At 41.5% G+C, this 18,599-nt stretch overlaps 1 protein-coding gene across 2 annotated transcripts in view; it reads right to left on the reverse strand.

Moving 5' to 3' along the window:
* The window catches only part of METTL25B (methyltransferase like 25B), a 380,958-nt gene that overhangs the window by 254,730 nt on the left and 107,629 nt on the right, over positions 1-18,599 (reverse strand). For both annotated transcript variants that reach the window (XM_085637915.1, XM_085637916.1), the window contains one exon: positions 6,074-6,195. In XM_085637915.1, the coding sequence (XP_085494041.1) occupies positions 6,074-6,195 (122 nt within the window). The remainder of the gene's footprint in view (positions 1-6,073; positions 6,196-18,599) is intronic.

Raw genomic sequence — 18,599 nt, forward strand, 5'->3', positions numbered from 1 at the left:
ACAGAAGTATGTGTACTGTCAAAAAATTATTTTTGCACATATTTATACCAGGAGCTCGAAGAATCTTTTAAACATTAAATAGTTTTTTATATTCTGTGTCTATATTCACATGTACTCTGCTGATTCTATATGCATTTATGCTTTTTAGATCTTCAGTTATTCAGTAATTGTGATTTATAGAAACCCCATGATCTGACTGATTTGTCTTATAATATTTTATTCATTTAATTTGACAAATGCACTTTCATGGCCTTTATAAATAGGAATAATTCATCTGGTTTCAACATTTAGGCATCAATTACCATTTAATATATGTATTTATGTCAAACGTTCAATGGGACACTCTGCGTGGATGCGATGCACAGTATTTTTTCTATGTCATCTGCTGACAGCATGTCACATGGTACTCTGGAATCATTTAAAACGTTTTAGTCACTGGATCAGCGCTCATGTGATCAAGGCCACTGCGATGGCCGAAACGCGTAATGACCGCTTGCACTATTTAATTCAATAAAGCACGATATCTCGAACAGCAGAACAGCGCATTCCTGAGATCGATATATATATATCGCAGTTCTGTCCCAGTACTTCCCGGACAAACGCCAACACTCCATAGGATGGCTAGTATCAAAATGTATTTATTTACTGCGTCACCTTGTGTGTGTGTATATATATATATATATATATATATATATATATATATATATATATACACACACACACATTTATATATATAAATTTTTTTTTTCAATAAAAAACAAAGTGATGTTTTATTTAGGTCTGGTATAATATCTTACTTTACATTTAAAAAATCTTAGAAATTCACTGAAAAAAACCTAAAGGTTTAAGTGATGTTATAGTTAGGTGAAAATATCACTTAAAATATACCATTTTAAACTCAGGTAAATAAAACACGCACCCTCGACATGCAGTGTTGTCATCAATTATGTTATTTCAGATGTCATCAGTGATGTTATCAATGATGTCATAGAACACGCCATGAATGAAGTAATATTGGAGGTCATAAGTATGCCTAGCGAAGGTGCAGCGCATCAACAAAATCCTAATACCCCACGGGTACCCTGAATCCAAACAGGCCATTCCAGTAGCACAGGTGGATGTGAAAACCCAGCCTAATAGAGATGTGTATCAGGAACAAGTGTGAAGCAAGTGTTTGAGACCTACGCACAAGAGGCAGTGCATGTTGGGATCCAACACAGGATTATAGAACCCAAAACAAAATTATTCTATCTTGAATTCCTGGGAAATGCAGTAAAAAGCATACCTTATTTTGATGAAAACACAGATGAATTACCAATATTTTTGACTGTGGATCCCATAATGGCCTGTGGTTTACTACTCCTGAGGGGTCAAAAAACCAGTGGAAAATCTGCTCCTAATTCCAGATATCTACTTCAGACCGTGGGCAGGCAGCACTTTGTAGTCCTAGGCAAGTAACACAGGCCTACAGTGAGCATCATTTATTATGCTGTATAACCTCTATGACCTTGTACAGATTAGGCAACAGTTTTATAGTGGTAATTATTCCTGCAAGACTCCTAGCATGGCAACAGGCTTCCATTTTTTGCGAGAAGATCATTTCAATGTATAAGTACTACAAAACCTGTCATCCTCCTTTTTCAATGGGTTTATGTGAGAATGTGAATTATTATATGGTGTAGTCGTGCGACCTCAACTTGGAATAACATCACTATTTAGTTTCAGGTTCAGTTAGGTTTGTTTGTAAAACCTTAGCTCAACCCTGGGTAGCTGTGGCCCAGAGTAGTCAGGGTTTATGAAAGGAATACGTGTAAAGTATTAAGAAGTACCAAACCAACAAATAAGAAAACAAGAAGAATCCAACACCAACTTACAACCATAGAGTATATTTCTATCTTTAAATAGACACATCAATGACAAAAATTCACCGCAGGGATCGAGAGATATGATTTTTTAGAAGAAATAAAATTAATCATTGCTTTTTCAATAATTACAATAATCACTGTAATTGACCAAGAGAGAGGTTTAAAGTTAGCCACGACAAACAAGCTGACAATGGTTATCTAGGACTCTTGGGTGAGCTAACTCCAATAGAGAGCCAGCCACAGAGAACAAACAGGTCCATGGGGCAGTTACCTGTCACTTTTAGCAGTCTGCAGTCCACTTCCAAATGCTTAGGCAGGACTGGTATTGAAGACAATGGAGTGGAGCTGAAGCAAGGGATACAGGATGCTAAAGGATGCTAAAGATTATGGGGATGGTCGGCTGATGCGGTGGGTCTTCCTAGGGCCACCCATTGGTCCTTAAGCTTAGGGTGGGAGGTGACTTTGGCCTCAGTAGCAGATTTCCCACAGCGTCCCGTTGAAGTTCAGCGCAGGCCTAGTTGCCACTGGTCTACTGGTCTCAGGTTAAAGCAATCCCAGCATCTTCCTTAGTTGGCGATTACCTTAATGCAGACTGCCCTCTGACTGCCTTCAATGGTCCAGTGAAATCAGAGGCACCTTGTGAGGTTCTCCCAGGGTGCACTTGGCGACCACAGTGGTCAGGCTTTTTGGGGCTGGGCTTTCAAGGGTGCAGGCCTCTCAGCTTTTATTGCCCTGTGGCTGTAACAGGGAGTCGGGTAAATGCCTATTGGAGTCACCACTTCTGTCTGGAACATGTTGACAACTTTTGCACAAGTGGGGCACCGCATGCACAGTCCTCTCCTGCCAGTCTATAGGTGAAGCAGGTGCAGTCCAGTCTTTGGTGCAGCCCCTCTTTGCTGGATCCAGGAAGCAGTAGGGCAGTTCTTCGCCAGTCTTCTTTCCAAGACAGTAGTGATCTGAGGTCTAGGTCTCAGAGGTGCCACTCTTATGTTCTCTAGAAGCTATAGGGTTGTGGTGACAAACTGGCCAATGGGCTACCAGGTCCCCTCCCCACCTGATGGCTACTTTCTGCAAAACGTGGCATCTAGCCATCTCAGAATGCATTATTCTCTGCTCTCGCAACATTGCGAGACCCTTCTCTTGGTGTGTAAAGCTCCCTAGCCCAACCCATAGGTGTGGCTACCTGGGGGCTACACTCCACTTTAAAAAACAGTTTGACAACGGGTTTTCCTTTTGTGCTCGAGATGTCAACCTGTCTGCCTAGACAAAAGCTCTGTCCTAGTGAGACTACCATTTACCATTTAAAGGGGGCTTCCCCTTTGGAGCTTGCTACCAGGCTAACACCCACTCTGGCCATCCTGTCAAGAGGAGGTAACACCTCTTCCCTCAGCAGGTCCTTTGTTTCTCTTCCTGAGGGTCGTTCTCATCTCTCTCCAGGAGTGCAGCAAGCTGTATTAAGGACAGCAGCTCTTTGCAACCGAAACCGGCTGCTGGAAAACTTGGACATCAAAGCGGCAACTTTCTAAAGTTGCTATTTGAAAAATAGTTAAATTAATTTCAACTTGGGCAACAAGTCGGGCTTAATGCAACAATTCTTTTGATACCCTGAGGTATCCGATTCAGTAGTCCCACCTGTAGGAGTTAGCATGCTTAGTTACCATTGTACAACTCCATATTAGCCAATAGGACTACTAGCCTTATAACAGTAAAGACAGCGGTTTTTACAACAAGGACATGTAAAGCAGCAAAACACGTCCTGCTATTTAAAATAATGCACCCTGACTTTAGGGCTTATTAGGCCTACCTTAGGGGTGATTTGGGGCTTTGCCAGAGGTTGGAAGGGTAAAGTCGAGTTAGCAGTTTAAAAAATTATCTACCAGCATTAAGTGCTGGCCTGTGAGACTTGCTTTGATTTGTCACACTCATAGCTGCCCAATCAGTGCTCCAGTCCCCGAAAGACACTTAATTTACAGGCCCTAAGTATACCTGGTACCATATACTAGTGACTTATAAGTAAGTTAACTTATCCCATTTGGGTGTTGACCAATTAAACATATACTTTTTAAGAGTCAGAGCACTGGCATCAGGGTCTTGTTGGTGGATCAAAACACAAGGAGATGATGGACGGAGTGCTGAAACTTTTCACTTACCCCCAGTCACAGATCTGGGTTGAATCCATCATTATTCTTTAGCTCACTTTGCCCCCCCAGTTCAGACACAGCTATATGCAAATCAGTCTTGACCCTGTGCCTCATGGGAACAGTCCAGCCCGAACTGCCAAGCCATGTCTTCCCTGGACCGGAAACAAGCATCCTGGGACCGGTTTCGGGCTAACAGCCCTCTTCAGCCAGGCTAGCTTGAATACAGTGGCAAAGTGAGCAAGGGACCCACGTCTGGGCATACCCTGCAAACTTAGGGCGAACAAAGCAAAACACAAGGAGCTGATGGACGGAGTGCTGAAACTTTTCTAATACTCACCCCCAGTCACAGATCTGGGTTGAATCCATCATCATTCTTTAGCTCACTTTGCCACCACAGTGCAGACACTGCTATATGCAAATCAGTCTTGACCCTGTGCCTCATGGGAACAGTCCAGCCCGAACTGCCAAGCCAAGTCTTCTCGGGACCGGAAACAAGCATCCTGGGACCGGTTTCGGGCTAACAGCCCTCTTCAGCCAGGCTAGCTTGAATACAGTGGCAAAGTGAGCAAGGGACCCACATCTGGGCATAACCTGCCAACTTAGGGCGAACAAAGCAAAACACAAGGAGATGATGGACGGAGTGCTGAAACTCTTCAAACACTCACCCCCAGTCACAGATCTGGGTTGAAACCATCATCATTCTTTAGCTCACTTTGCCACCCTAGTTCAGATACAGCTATATGCAAATCAGTCTTGACCCTGTGCCTCATGGGAACAGTCCAGCCCGAACTGCCAATCCATGTCTTCCCTGGGCGCAGGGTCAAGACTGATTTGCATATGGCTGGGTCCAAACTGGAATGGCATGGTGAGAACAAAAACAATGGATTTATGCCCAGATCTCTGTACTGGGGTGAATGTATGACATTGTTCTGCATTCTGTCCATCAATTTATGTTTTTGCTCTTGTTGGTAGATCCCTGGACACTTTCAGAGTCGTCGAAAAACTAGTAGCATCAGTGCAAATTGGTGGTCAGCTTTTTAGTTTTCTCAATGTCTGACTTGTTTTGGCATGGTTTTCGAAAACCTTATTAGTGTGGGAGCTGCCGGCCCCTCCCCATTATAACAAACATTGGCAAAAGCAAAAATAATGTTTTGGGCTCAAAAAGCACACACTGCTACAGTAGTTACTGGCTCTGAACAAAACCACTTTGAGTGCTGATATGCTCCTTGTGACAGAGCAGAATGCTGTCACTCAGTGAAGCCTCTTAGACTGTCAGTATCCCTCCCCTCACTAGGTGCCCGGCTGGGCTCTATGTGAGTACCGTCATTTCTAATTTCACTTCCTTAAGGTGTACACTGCACACTCTGATAGGTGTTTCTCATTCTCAGGTGTCCCTTCATTGTTAGGTCCTTAAGAGACCCCCTATTGACATTTGGGTCGAAAACGTCGTCGACAACCCAAAGCGAACCATTTCCCAGCCCCTACCATTGCATTAGGAGGCTGTGATCAATCATTGGATATTACTGTTATGGTTGTCTTTGTATATATATTTTTTTGAAACCTTGCTTTATGTCACAAATAGTCACAACCTTGAAATGTAGGTTCCACCTTCACTTAGGACACCAAGCACTGGATTTTGAATAATGTGAATACACATTTACATAAACAATTTGAATTCATAAATAATTTGTGATATATGTTCTTTTTTCTTTCTGACATCTCCTTGCCTTCGATTATTGCCATTGTACTGTTTATTAATGTTTACTACATGTTGATTGTCCACAGGAACCACTGTTCCTTGTTAAACTATATTTACCCTGGTTACGTGTGAGTAGGATGGCCCTTGTGTCCTTATACACGAAAGTTTTACTTTTGACATCTATATCACTTTTTAGGTTTTTTTCTATAGTATTATATGGCCCCCTGAAAGAGAGAAAATATTATATATACATAATCGAATAAAGCTGACTAGGACTATAATAAATACAAATAATAACTGATGGGAAAGAGAGAGAAAAATTGAGAATATGAAAACAGTGAAATATGCAAGGGAATCTATTTTCCTACCTGATGTAGTTGGGATGTTCTTTACCAAGCAGCAAAGTTGCTAGCACTGGGGAGGGAAGATCGTGCAGAGCCACTTGCCAGGATGAAGGCAGCTTCTCCCACAAATCATCAGAAAAGAATTCCTTAAAAGAGAGTAAAAGAGAAGATACAGGGATTCCTATATTAACAGAAAGAACACAAACGAGATGTAATATTAGTTAACTTATAGGGGGTTGGCCACTTTCCTAATTTCCCATGCATGTTACGATTTTAGGAAGTGTTGTGTTCCCAAGACTTACTAGGGTCACAGATGGTAGATTTTGTAAGCTCCAAAAGGTTCCTGCAACTTTTGCAGAGAAAAGGAAACTGGCTGATGTCCCTCACTCCTCCCACTGAGTAAAGCTCATGTGGGGAAAGTCTAACCCCCCACACCCACACACACACGCACACACTCACACACCTCCACACCCAAGCGCCTTGCCTTACCCCACTTACTAGTTTATTTTTGTGACATGGTAGTCTGTGAAGCGAGGAGGGGTCTGCTCATGTTCGACTCTTGTTTCTGTTACAATGAACATTAAACTTGTATTAACATTTTATGAAGAGCACGTGGATTTCTGGTTCCTCTAATAAAGTGCATAAAAGGCTGTTTATTATTTTTCTAGTGTGTTTCATTGGGTTTTTATAAACAAAAAAAGATCATATGCAGTTCCAAAGTAAGTTGTCTCCTGATACAAGCAGCAGCTGATTACAGGCAGAGTAAATTCCGCAATTTGCATAAATGACTGTTTATTATTGCTGAACAGCTGATCAGCCAAAAAGCAAGCTGCTACAAAGATCTTATTAACACGCCAACAGAAAAAATATGACAAATTAGGAAACGTAATTTAAAAGTTGTAAATTGAACATGCCTGTATTTTAACCCCTGAACTACTGCCATGCACCCCAATGCAGTTTATGCACAAACAATTGGTCTACTAACATAGAAGCAAGGCTTGTGCTTCATCTAATACCCATAGACGTCTAAGTAAAGCTGTGCATCACACATCCCAATTACTAAGGTCTAATGTATTTTATGTTAGGACCTAATTAAAAATCCATTCTGTTGACTGCATTTAAGTTGCCTGTCACAGAGTAAACAATCCTGAGTCATATCCTGGGGCTCTCACCTGTTGATCAGGGCTCCAAAGCTCCCCATCTAGGGTTGCCCTTTATTCATCCATTCACTCAAGTGTTACACTTGTCTCATTTTTCCCCTCTATTTTCTTCTTTTAACTTTTAAGGTTGGAAATCTTCGGGGACTTCATTTAGAAGGAGACTCAGCTAGTGAACGCAGCAAACAAGGAAAATATGCAAGTTATGTTCACTGCTTTTCCAAACACCTTGAATTTACCTGACCTCTCTGTGTATATTGCAGAGTTTAAAAAACACACACGGTGGCATTGCATCCCACATGATGTCTTATCTATACAAATTATGGGAGATTTAAAGCAATGTGTTCCAGTGGCGGCTGGTGGAATTTAAAAGTGGTGCGGCGTAAGAGCAATTAATGAATTATCGCAGCAGGCAAAACAAGTGAGCCTGACGTTTATGGAGGTTTGGTCAGAGTTCTCCCCCAGCGAAAAGTTTATAAAATTGGTGTATTAGGTGCAATTTTCAGTACTGTATACGTTTAAGCAACCGTGACTGTGCATCAATGAATGCGTACATTTCAGCAAGTGGGTAGCAGTAAATATTTATGCAAGAGTGTGTTAGTTAGAAAGTGTGTATGTGTCCAGTGAATATTCCTAAATTTGTGCGTCATCGAAGTGCCATTGAGTAGTTCAAACTGTCCAAGCATTGTCAAGTAATCTTCTGATTTTACAGTGACTGCTATGGAAGCTTCAAATTGAGTAACAGCTTTCAAGTCATGGCTATGACCCTGATGAGCTCAAAGGAATTGCGTGTGAGCAACTAGGCAGGACAAATAAGTCAGATTAGGCAGGATCCTTCAGAGTTCAAATCAAATGACAATTATGTTGATTTGATTCCACTTGCTAGAAGCTGAGTTTGCTATTTCCCAAAAGTCTAAATTGCACTCTCTTCAGAATTCCAAACGGTGTATTTCCTTAGCATGAGGATGCTTAGACATTAATATGTCACATTATAGCACCGCACTGGGAAGCACTTATTAAAAGTGATAGTGTTTAAACATGATCTAAAAACCATTCTGCCCCCTCCCACCCTGGTGACAGTGCCATTAGTTAACTAAGAGGCAAGACATAAGTCATGTGAACCCTGAATGTGGCCCAGATTCTAATAAATAGAGCAACTTTATATTGGTTTAATTAAAATATAATAGGTTTTTGTATAACTACCATTCTGAACGTATTTGAATGTGCTTAAGTATGCAGTAGGGAAGAAAAACAAAGATTGATTAAAAAAATGTCTGCTTAATATCACACAAATTGGGTAAGTGGGGAAGCCACGATTAATCTAGTTGTTCTGGTTTTACTTTGTACAAATCAGCCACTAAATGTAAATGGGCATCTATTTGTCTTTCCTGCTTTCTACCTCAAACATTAACGCTTTGTTTTCACCTCCGTGCATTATGAGGTTTAGCGTGAGGTAGAAAAGCCATGTGAAAGCCCAGCTCCTCATTTATGGGCTTTAAGGGAACTAGGCTTCAAAGGAGAAAAGGACCGCAACAGAGGCAGAGAAATAATACAACCAGAGATAGAGGGGATTCAGGGGAGGGCCTTCCCTCCCAAAATGCAGTAGTGCTGCTTTTGTCACCCGGCCACCGTGCTCTGTTTCCGGTGCTAGCGTTACCCGCCACTTTTAAACTTACCAGGCAGTTGCAGAGGCCTAGTCAGTCCTGTGAGGCCAAGGTTGGTATACTGAGGGTCACTGTGGCAGACAGAGGTGCTCAGAGTCAGCACACCACCATTCTTATTCCGAGCCACACAGACGAGCTGAAAGCGAAAGCTCTACTGTGCACCTGGCTGAAATGTCATAAAACAGATACACTCTACGCAGTGTATCTTTCTAAACACGTCAGATTTGTAGAAACGCTTTTAAAAAAATAAAATACAGATTTATTACAGTAATCACAGCAAAATATGCTATACTGTGATTACTGTAGTAAAGATCATTAAGCTGTTGAAAATACTAATAATAACCCCTCCCTTTCACACATTGTCAGTGCGGTGTCAAGAAACCTGCTCAGATGAATAACCCCATAATACGTACTAACAGTAAGTAGTAATCGAAAACTAATGTGCACCTTACATGAGCACAAGGGAAAATGCTTTGCGCATGTCTGCACTAATGTGAGATAATGCATGGAAGAACTAAACGTATTTACATTGCGCAGAGAAAGAAAGGAGAAATAATGCATGACTAGACAGCATGTGCATTTCATAGCCTGCATGTTGCATATTGCTTTGAAATAATAAATAATGTTGCTTTTGCTAAAAGCTCTGCTGGGAAAAACACTAATAGAGAATAGTGCAAAGGTGGGTGGTAAACAGTGAAAAGTGCATTACCATATAATTCATGAGTGTTCATGTTCCATTTGTTATAGTGAGCTGGATGAGACGCCATTATGCTTAAGTTAGCCAAATAAAGGAGGGGATGGGATAAAAAAAGAAAAAATCATGACAAACAGCCAGACGTGCTGCAAAGAAGGAACAGAGATCCAAGACCAATATGCTGAAGGAGAATATTGAGTGGCTGACAAAGGATGTGATCGACCGTGGGACTAAGGACTCCTTCCACGGACATTGCTGAAAATCATGAATAAAATTATTTAAATGTATCATATGTTAAAATCGTAGGAACGAGTCAAGAATTAGGCTATGGGAATGGATGTAGAACAATGAATATGCCCAAACTTTGAATGAAGTCACCGTGGTGTGACAGACCACCTGCTAAGTCCACCAATCAACTGTTGAGTTTTGTAAAACGTTTCAACTGATGTGGGACGGACATGTACATTTTTGGGTATAACTGGGGTACTTTTAGGGGTGTGGTTTAGCTCTTGCGGGGAGAAGGAGAAGAAGGGTAGATGCGTTGCTGTTTGTCAGTTTGCAGAGAGGCCTAGCTGTTCCTGTCCTGTCCTGTTCCTATTCCTGATATCTTTGTTCCCTGACTCAATTTCAGGGAACCCCCTTCGCTTCCTTGGCCAGGGGGGTGGTTTTCTACAAATCCTTCGGTATGTATTATTCTGACTCGTTCATGCAAATTACTTGCAAATGTGCCTTGTCTCTGAAACTTTTGTCTCTCCACCTATCCACTCCGTCACATGAATATTGTTTGCATTTTTGCTGAAACTTTTGTCTCTTAATCTATCCACTCCTTCATGAGCATTTTGTGTATTGTATGATGAGTTTGATATCAACTGCAATTGCTAATGTTATCTCTCTTGTGAATTTCATTGTTTGCATTGTGACAGTATGCATTGAGCATTTTATTGACCATATTACGATAAAACCGTATTAACCTTATCGAGTGTCTGTGATTATTTAGCTGACTTGATAGTTAGTTAGATAGTGCCATCATTACCATCAACTATTCAACTAATTGATCCATCGATCAAGAAGGAGGAAAGTTGATTGTACAAGTTTAGTTATATATTCAGAAATGACAAACATGAACTGGTGAAGAAATTGAATTGATATTAGTAACAAATTGATCTCCAGGGCATCAGTGATTTGTGTGAATGTGTATGGGCCATTGTATTGTGATGTTATTGAGTATTGATCCCTGATCAGGTATCGGCTCGCACTGGATCAGTTTTATGGTAGCAGAGGATGGTTTAATTATTAATTAGTTTGGTAATGATTATTGATTATATGTTCTTAACACAAAAAAGTTAGTTTCCTGTTCTATGTTGTCTAGAAGTACAGGTACGGAGATACCTGAGGAATATGGAATTTAGCCTGAAGTAGGCAGAAGAAGAGTGTAGATAAAGAATTACACTGCAGAAGTACTTTGTCTGTTATAATAATACCGAAGCTACGGAGGGCTGTAGGTGTTATATTAGGGAAATTTCGTATATAAGTAGAGTGTCTGAAATAGCGAAGGGTCCACTTCGAAAACTCTACCCTTATCCCTAGGAGACCTCTTTTCACGCCAAAAAGTCCTTTCGTGAAATCTTGGCCTTATCCCTAGAGGAGTACTAGGTCCTCCCAGAGCTTGTTTGAAAGGTAAACTAACGCTGGTCGTTATTGTTCCCTGCAGTGTAAGGAATTTTCTCTTTAAAGGGGTGCAAACTATCTCTTTATTTAGTGGAGCAGACAAGGTAGCATTGTTTTGTGTTGTTACTAACCGAAATTTTGATTAAGAAACACTCAGAAAAATATTGCCGTATTATTTTGTGAAGGGAGGGTCAGTAGTGACGTCAGAAAAAGCTGCGCTGGCATTGGTCAGGCGGTACAAAAGGGGGTGGTGATGGACGGAGCATCAGAACCAATCAAACACTCACACCCAGTCAACAGATCTGGGTTTGATCCATCACCGTTCTTTAGCCCACTCTGCCACCCCAGTTCAGACATGGCCATATGCAAATCAGTCTGACCCTGTGCCTCATGGGAACAGTCCAGCCCGAACTGCCAAGCCATGCCTTCCCTGGACCGAAAACAAGCTTCCTAGGACCGGTTTCTGGCATTTCAGCCGTCTTCAGCCAGGCTTGCTTGAATCCAGTAGCAAAGTGAGCAAGGGACTCACGTCTGAGCATACCCTGCCAACTTATGGCGAACAAAGCGGTACAAAAGGGGTTGGTGATGGACGGAGCATCAGAACCAATCAAACACTCACACCCAGTCAACAGATCTGGGTTTGATCCATCACCGTTCTTTAGCCCACTCTGCCACCCCAGTTCAGACATGGCCATATGCAAATCAGTCTGACCCTGTGCCTCATGGGAACAGTCCAGCCCGAACTGCCAAGCCATGCCTTCCCTGGACCGGAAACAAGCTTCCTAGGACCGGTTTCTGGCATTTCAGCCGTCTTCAGCCAGGCTTGCTTGAATCCAGCGGCATTGGTCAGGCAGCGGGCGTGTGCTGCGCAGTGATTGGTTGGTTGGTGTGAAGCTGCGCTAGTATAGGTTGAGACTTTGCTTACGTAGCAGTGCTCTGACTGGGTGGTTGGTGTGAGCCACGCTGGTATAGGACGAGAACTGACAAAAAGAATACGTAGAATTACGGAAAGATTTTCTTGTTTATTTTGGTAAAGTACATTAGCGTAAAGATCGGAAAAATGAAGCTGCTAAAGAAAATAAATAATTTTTTCAATAAGGACAAACCAATTGTGACTAGCGAGGGAATTACTATTACGCCCCACCAAAAACGCCTGCTTCTTATATGATGTTGGAGCGAGGATACCATAAGTGCATGTGGTTAGAGAATTGGGTGGAATATACAAAGGATGATGGTGTCATAGCTTTTCCACAGCATGGCACGTTTAATGTAAGGATATTGCAGAATCTGAGAAATCGAATGAATTCACTGGAACCAAATCTTAGACTTACACAGTATAAAGCCCTAGAGGAATGGGAAGTTGAGGCATTCAAAAGAGAGAAATATAGAGGTAATCGAAGGTACAGAAATATGATGTTCGGATATCCTTTTGAGAGTAGGGAAGAAAGGTTGAAAAGATGGAGGAGAAATATGATAACGGAAGGTTTGTACCCAGTTTTAGTTGCTGATGATCAGACAGGAGGCAAGTGTAAAGAGAAAAAGAAAAATATAGAGGCTTCAAGTTTTAGAGATGATCCAAATAACTCTGAGGATGATGAGTTGTTAGAGGATATAATGACTAAAAAACCTCCGCCATATGAAGAAAATTCAGGGGAGGTAACCCCAAAGTGCCCCACAGATGGGAACCCCACTGAATCGCCAAGTCACCGAAATAGCTGAGGTAGTGTGAGAAAATGTAGTGAATTTATTGAATAAGGCAAGACTAGAGCAGGTCCAGAAAATGAATCAGTTAAGCCTGTTTGTGGAAGCATTGACGGTACCAGTAACAATTGGTCCCGTAGTTCCATTGTATGGAGAAAGACAGAATTTGTCGAAAGTGCATTCGTTGGCAGTTCCAAGCGTTAACAGTGGTGGAGTGGTGACAGTAATAAATGAGAGTGGACAGGAAAATCCGAATACTACATTGTTAGATATTCCAGTTTGTGAGTTAATTACGGAAACCCCTAAAAGAGGTATACAAATAATCCTAAGGAGAATAGGGCCGAATGTCACTCCAATAGCAGGGAGTTCAGCAGGTCCTTCACCAGAGGAATTGAATAATTTGATAAAGGAAATGACAAAGCCGAAACCGCAACCACAGAGTATAAATGTAAGTCAATTGAAAGTAGATTTGGAAGAGATGATTATTGGCACAATACGTCCAGATCGATTAGGGACTTATAGAGATGATGAACTGTTGTTTTTGCGTAAAAGCATTACCTGGAGAGCGAAGAACTTACATGAGAAAATATACGAAGCTGCTAGTGAGTATGGAATAGACATAGAAAAGTTGAAGGTGTTACAGAGGTCATACAGATTGGCCTTTACTGATAAGGACATAAAGAGTTTGAATGCTTCTGGAAAAAGATTGCAGATAAAGGAATTGAGGAACATCTTGAAAAAATGGGGAGATGTAGATCGATGGAAAAATAGATGGATGAGAAAGAAGGAAGAAGCAGCTAGCAAAGGAGTATCCATGTTTCCGTTAAAAGAGACAGAACAGGTTGAAAGGGCATGTCCAATGAGAGAAGTACCAAGTGGTGGATATGTTCACGTCCCATGGTCAAGGCAGGCTATATTGTCTTTTACGAATGATTTCCCCAGGTTAAGAAAGAAACCGGTTGAATGGTACAAACAGGTAGAGAGGTTTGTGAAAGTCTCCAAGGTTTTGTTAAAAGATTTAGATGGGTTGTTTGAGATTGTTGTTCCAGCTGATTTATGGACAGAGTGTAAGATTACTGTTGATTGGCCAAAAAGAAGAATATCCTAGAGACCCTAAAACAGGTGAACCATCTGAAGAAGTGATGAAAAAATATAATCAAGTAATCACTTTCTTGAAGCGAAAAATTTCTCTGAAAGAAACAGATTGTGTTAAAATTGACAGAACGACCCAAGAACCAAAGGAGTCAGTGCATGCCCACTATGAAAGGTTGTTGCAGGTATTTAAACAGTATAGTGAGTTTGAAAATATTGGAGACAAGGATAGGGGACATTTTGTATATTGTTTTGTGTTTGGATTAAAACAGGAAATTAGTAATATGATTCAGCAGTATTTGATTTGTTGGCAAAGCAAAACGATTGATGAAATTCTGAGGTGTGCAAAGTATTGTAGTGATGACATTGAATCGAGACATAAAAACTTAAAAGAGAAAATGATGTGGGCGCAAGTGAAAGTGGCAGAACAGCAAGAAGAAAACAATAATTCCCAAACAGGTATTCAGATGAATGGTCAGAATCAAAATGGGCAGAATTCCAGTGGAGGTAGAGGAAGAGGTAAATGAATAGAGAGGAAGCTATGAAGAAATTTCCTTGTCATGCGTGCGGAAAGTTTGGGCATTGGAAGAACGAGTGTAGATCTGCTAAAAAGAATAATGCGCCATATCAAAATTTAATTCCACAGATGCAGAATGAGGTGGGTGTAAATCAACAACAGTAGATAGTTACTCAACAGTTACAGGTGCCACAAGCTCCCATGCCAAATAATGTGAATGCTCAAGTGCAGAGGTACAGTGCGAACACTGGATTTCACAGAGGTGACCAAAGTGCTAAGAATCAAAGTGTGCAAATGGTTCCGCAATACTGGTTACAGTGCAATGAGAGTGTTTCAGACTCATCTCAATGACGGTGCCTGAGGGGGAGGAAGAGTGCGTACTTGGCGCATCCTTTGCGGTAGATCAGTCAGGTCCATTTGTTGACGGAAAGGTGGAAGGGAATGATATTACATTCTTAGTGGACACTGGCGCTACCAGTTCTACCGTGAGAGCAGCAGAAATTCCGAACCTACCCCTCTCGGGAGAAATTATCCAAGTTGTAGGAGACTTGAATAAGCATATTAGAACACCAGTCACAAATCCAATAGAAGTTTATATTGGAAACTTTAGAGACATGCATCGTTTTGTGGTATGTGACTCGAGTCCAGTAAATCTCTTAGGTAGGGATTTATTATGCAAGACGAATTGCACCATCTATTGTACAATGGATGGTATTGCATTTCAGACAGCTGATGAGTATGTCGAATTTAAGATGATGCTAGCGAAGCAGGGGACAGAAGTGGATGAGTTGTTTTCACTTCTCACAGAAGAGAATTTGCCTGAAGAACTAAAAAGTGCACTAAGATCGGATGTGTGGGATTACTCAGGAAAGGAAATTGGCCTAATGACAAATTTAGATTCGATTGAGATTACAGTGAAAGAGGGTGCTGTATATCCAAACACACCTCAGTACAAAAAGAGTTCGGAAGTAATTGCAGGAGTCACTCCTGTGATAGACCAAATGATTGAACAAGGAATTTTGAAAGAAATACTAAGCAGTCCCTGTAATTTGCCTATTATAGGAATTAAAAAGCCTAGCGGAAAATACAGAATAGTGCAGGATTTACAAAAAATAAACAAAATCGTACTACCCTGTTTTCCAATGGTGCCAAATCCAGCTGTGATCCTTTACCAAATTCCCTGTGATGCTGAATGGTAAACAGTGATTGATTTGTGCCAAGCATTTTTCTTGATTCCTTTACATCCGTAAAGCCAGTATTTGTATGCATTCCGGTTCGGAGATCGTGTTTGGGTCTGGTGCCGAGTTCCTCAAGGGTACACAATCTTTAATCAGATCTTGAAAAAATGTCTGGAAACTTTAGTCATGCCAGGAAATTCAGTTTTGGTTCAATACATTGATGACCTGTTAGTGGCATCAAAGACACGAGAGGCATGTGTGACAGATACAATTGCCTTATTGAACAATTTGGCAGAGGGAGGATACAAAACTGCAATTTTGAAAATATGAAGTCCAGTACTTAGGACAAAATATAGAAAAAGGAGTCAGAAAGGTGACACCAGAAAGAATTAATGTGATCAAACAGATCCCACCCAAAACACAGACAGAAGTACGAATGGTTTTGGGAATGGTTGGATACTGTAGACAGTGGATCAGTGGTTTCTCACTGATTGCAAAACCTCTACAGAGGTTGACACAGAAAAATTTGAAAGATCCGATTGTTTTGGATGATGAGAGTATGGAAGCCTTTACCAAATTAAGGAGCAGTGTTTGTCAAGCATCTGCAGTGGGAATGCCAGATTATGCGAAAGAATTTCTCATTGTACTGTTGTGAAAGAGATGGATGTGCACTTTCAGTCCTAACTCAAAAACATGGAATGGCACGACGTCCAGTAGCATATTTTTTCTGCTACTTTGGATTCAGTGGCCACAGCATTACCAGGCTGTTTGAAAGCAGTAGCCGCCACTTGCGTGAGTCTGGAACAGAGTGAAACAATTGTGATGGGTTATCCAGTTAAGGTGTATGTGCCACATTCAGATGAGATCCTTCTGACCCGTACCCGGACGCAATATATGACTTCTAGTCGGGTGACTAAGTATGAAAGAGTGATTCTGGGTGCTGAAAATCTGACTGTGGTGAAGTGCACAACTCTAAACCCGGCGACCCTGTTGCTAAATTCTCGGTGTGAGGAAGTAAGAGAAAAAGCGGATCATGATTGTTTGGGTGTGACAGAACTGTGCACCATCACAGGCCTGATATAGAAAATGTTCCCTTGAAAGAATCAGACTGTGAGATATTTGTGGATGGGTCATGTCTGAGAAATGAGAAAGGTGAATTATGCACTGCCTATGCTGTTTGCACCATAGCGGGAGTTCTAGAAGCATCCTGTCTAAAAGGAGTAAACTCTGCTCAAATTGCTGAATTGATGGCTCTGATTAGGGCGTGCAAAATTGCTAAAAGCCTGAGGGTAACCATTTTCACTGATAGCCAATATAGGTTCGGGGTTGTCCATGATTTTGGACAGCTATGGATGCAAAGGGGATTTCTGACTTCCTCAGGTTCTCCTATCTGAAACAGCAAAACTGTAAAAGAATTATTGGATGCTTTGCAATTGCCCAAAAGAATTGCTGTGGTCAAATGTGTCGCACATAAATCAGGAGATGATTATGTGACAAAGATCAAGAGATACACTGACCAAATAGCGCGTTTCTGTGCACGAAATTTAATGGCACTGAACAGAGGGATTGAGAGGGGAAATACCGAATGCCATCTTATGTTTACAACCACATTTGAAACTTGGGATGAAGTGAGGCAGATGCAGGATGAAGCAAGTGATAAGGAATAGCAAATTTGGAGAAATACAGGCTGTAGAAATAGAGTAGAAGACAAGGTGTGGGTCTATTTTAACAAAAGACCAGTCTTGCCAGATTCTTATATGGCCAGGGTGTACCATGGAATTGCGCATATTGTAAGAGATGCAATGATCAGACTCTTCAAGCAGACATGGTATAACCCAAAGTTCAGGGTCATTGCAAAGAGCCTTTGCCAGAGGTCCATCACCTGTCAGAAGCAAAATCCAGGCAGAAAGATAGTTGCTAGTTGGGGGCGAATTGGAAGAGCAGGAGGACTATTTACCCGACTCCAATTGGATGTTATCGCACTTCCCCCATGTAATGGGCTGAAGTATGTGTTGGTTGTCTTCTGCTTGTTCTCTCGCAGGATGGAAGCCCATCCCACGAGAAGAAATGACAGCCTTACAGTAGCTAAATTGCTTTTGAGAGAACTGATTCCTAGGTTTGGATTTCCAGTCACTTTAGAAACAGATAGGGGAACGCAATTCAACAATGAGATAATTCGGATGATTTGTGCAACTTTAAAAATTGAGCAGAAACTGCATTGTGCCTTTAGACTAGAAGCATCTGGGGTGGTTGAGCAGATCAATGGCACTATAAAATCTAGGTGAGGGAAAGTGTGTGCATCCACAACACTGAAATGGCCTGACGCTTTACCCCTTGTATTGATGGGAACTTAGAAGCATTCCTGACAAAAAGACAGGGTTGAGTCCTCACGAAATCCTAATGGGAAGAGCAATGAGACAAGCATATATACCAGCGAACAAACTGATAAGTATATCTGATGATCTAGTGCTTGACTATTGCAGAGGATTGGCTGATCTGGTGCGTTCTGTCTCACCAGGTTGGGGAAAACGTCACTACAACATAGCCGAATCAAGCACATGATCTGAGTCCTGGTAAGTGGGTTCTCATCAAGAAACACGTGAGGAAATCGTGTTTAGAACCCAGGTAGAGCAGTCCTTACCAGGTGATACTGGTGACGACGACAGCAGTGTGGTGGCCTGCCAAACTGGATCCACGCAAGCCATACCAGACGAGTCCTAGGACTACCTGAAAGACAAGAAGGGTAGCAACTGGTAAAACTGAGCCAAAGACCAGTGGCTGAGGTGTGTGAAGCTGAAGAATCAAGAGTGACAGATTATGAAGAATAAACAGATAATGAAAAGCCGAGCACAAGTCAAGTAAAGAGGGCATCAGCTACT

Source organism: Triturus cristatus, chromosome 12 (assembly GCF_964204655.1).
Source record: "Triturus cristatus chromosome 12, aTriCri1.1, whole genome shotgun sequence".
NCBI lineage: Eukaryota > Metazoa > Chordata > Amphibia > Caudata > Salamandridae > Triturus > Triturus cristatus.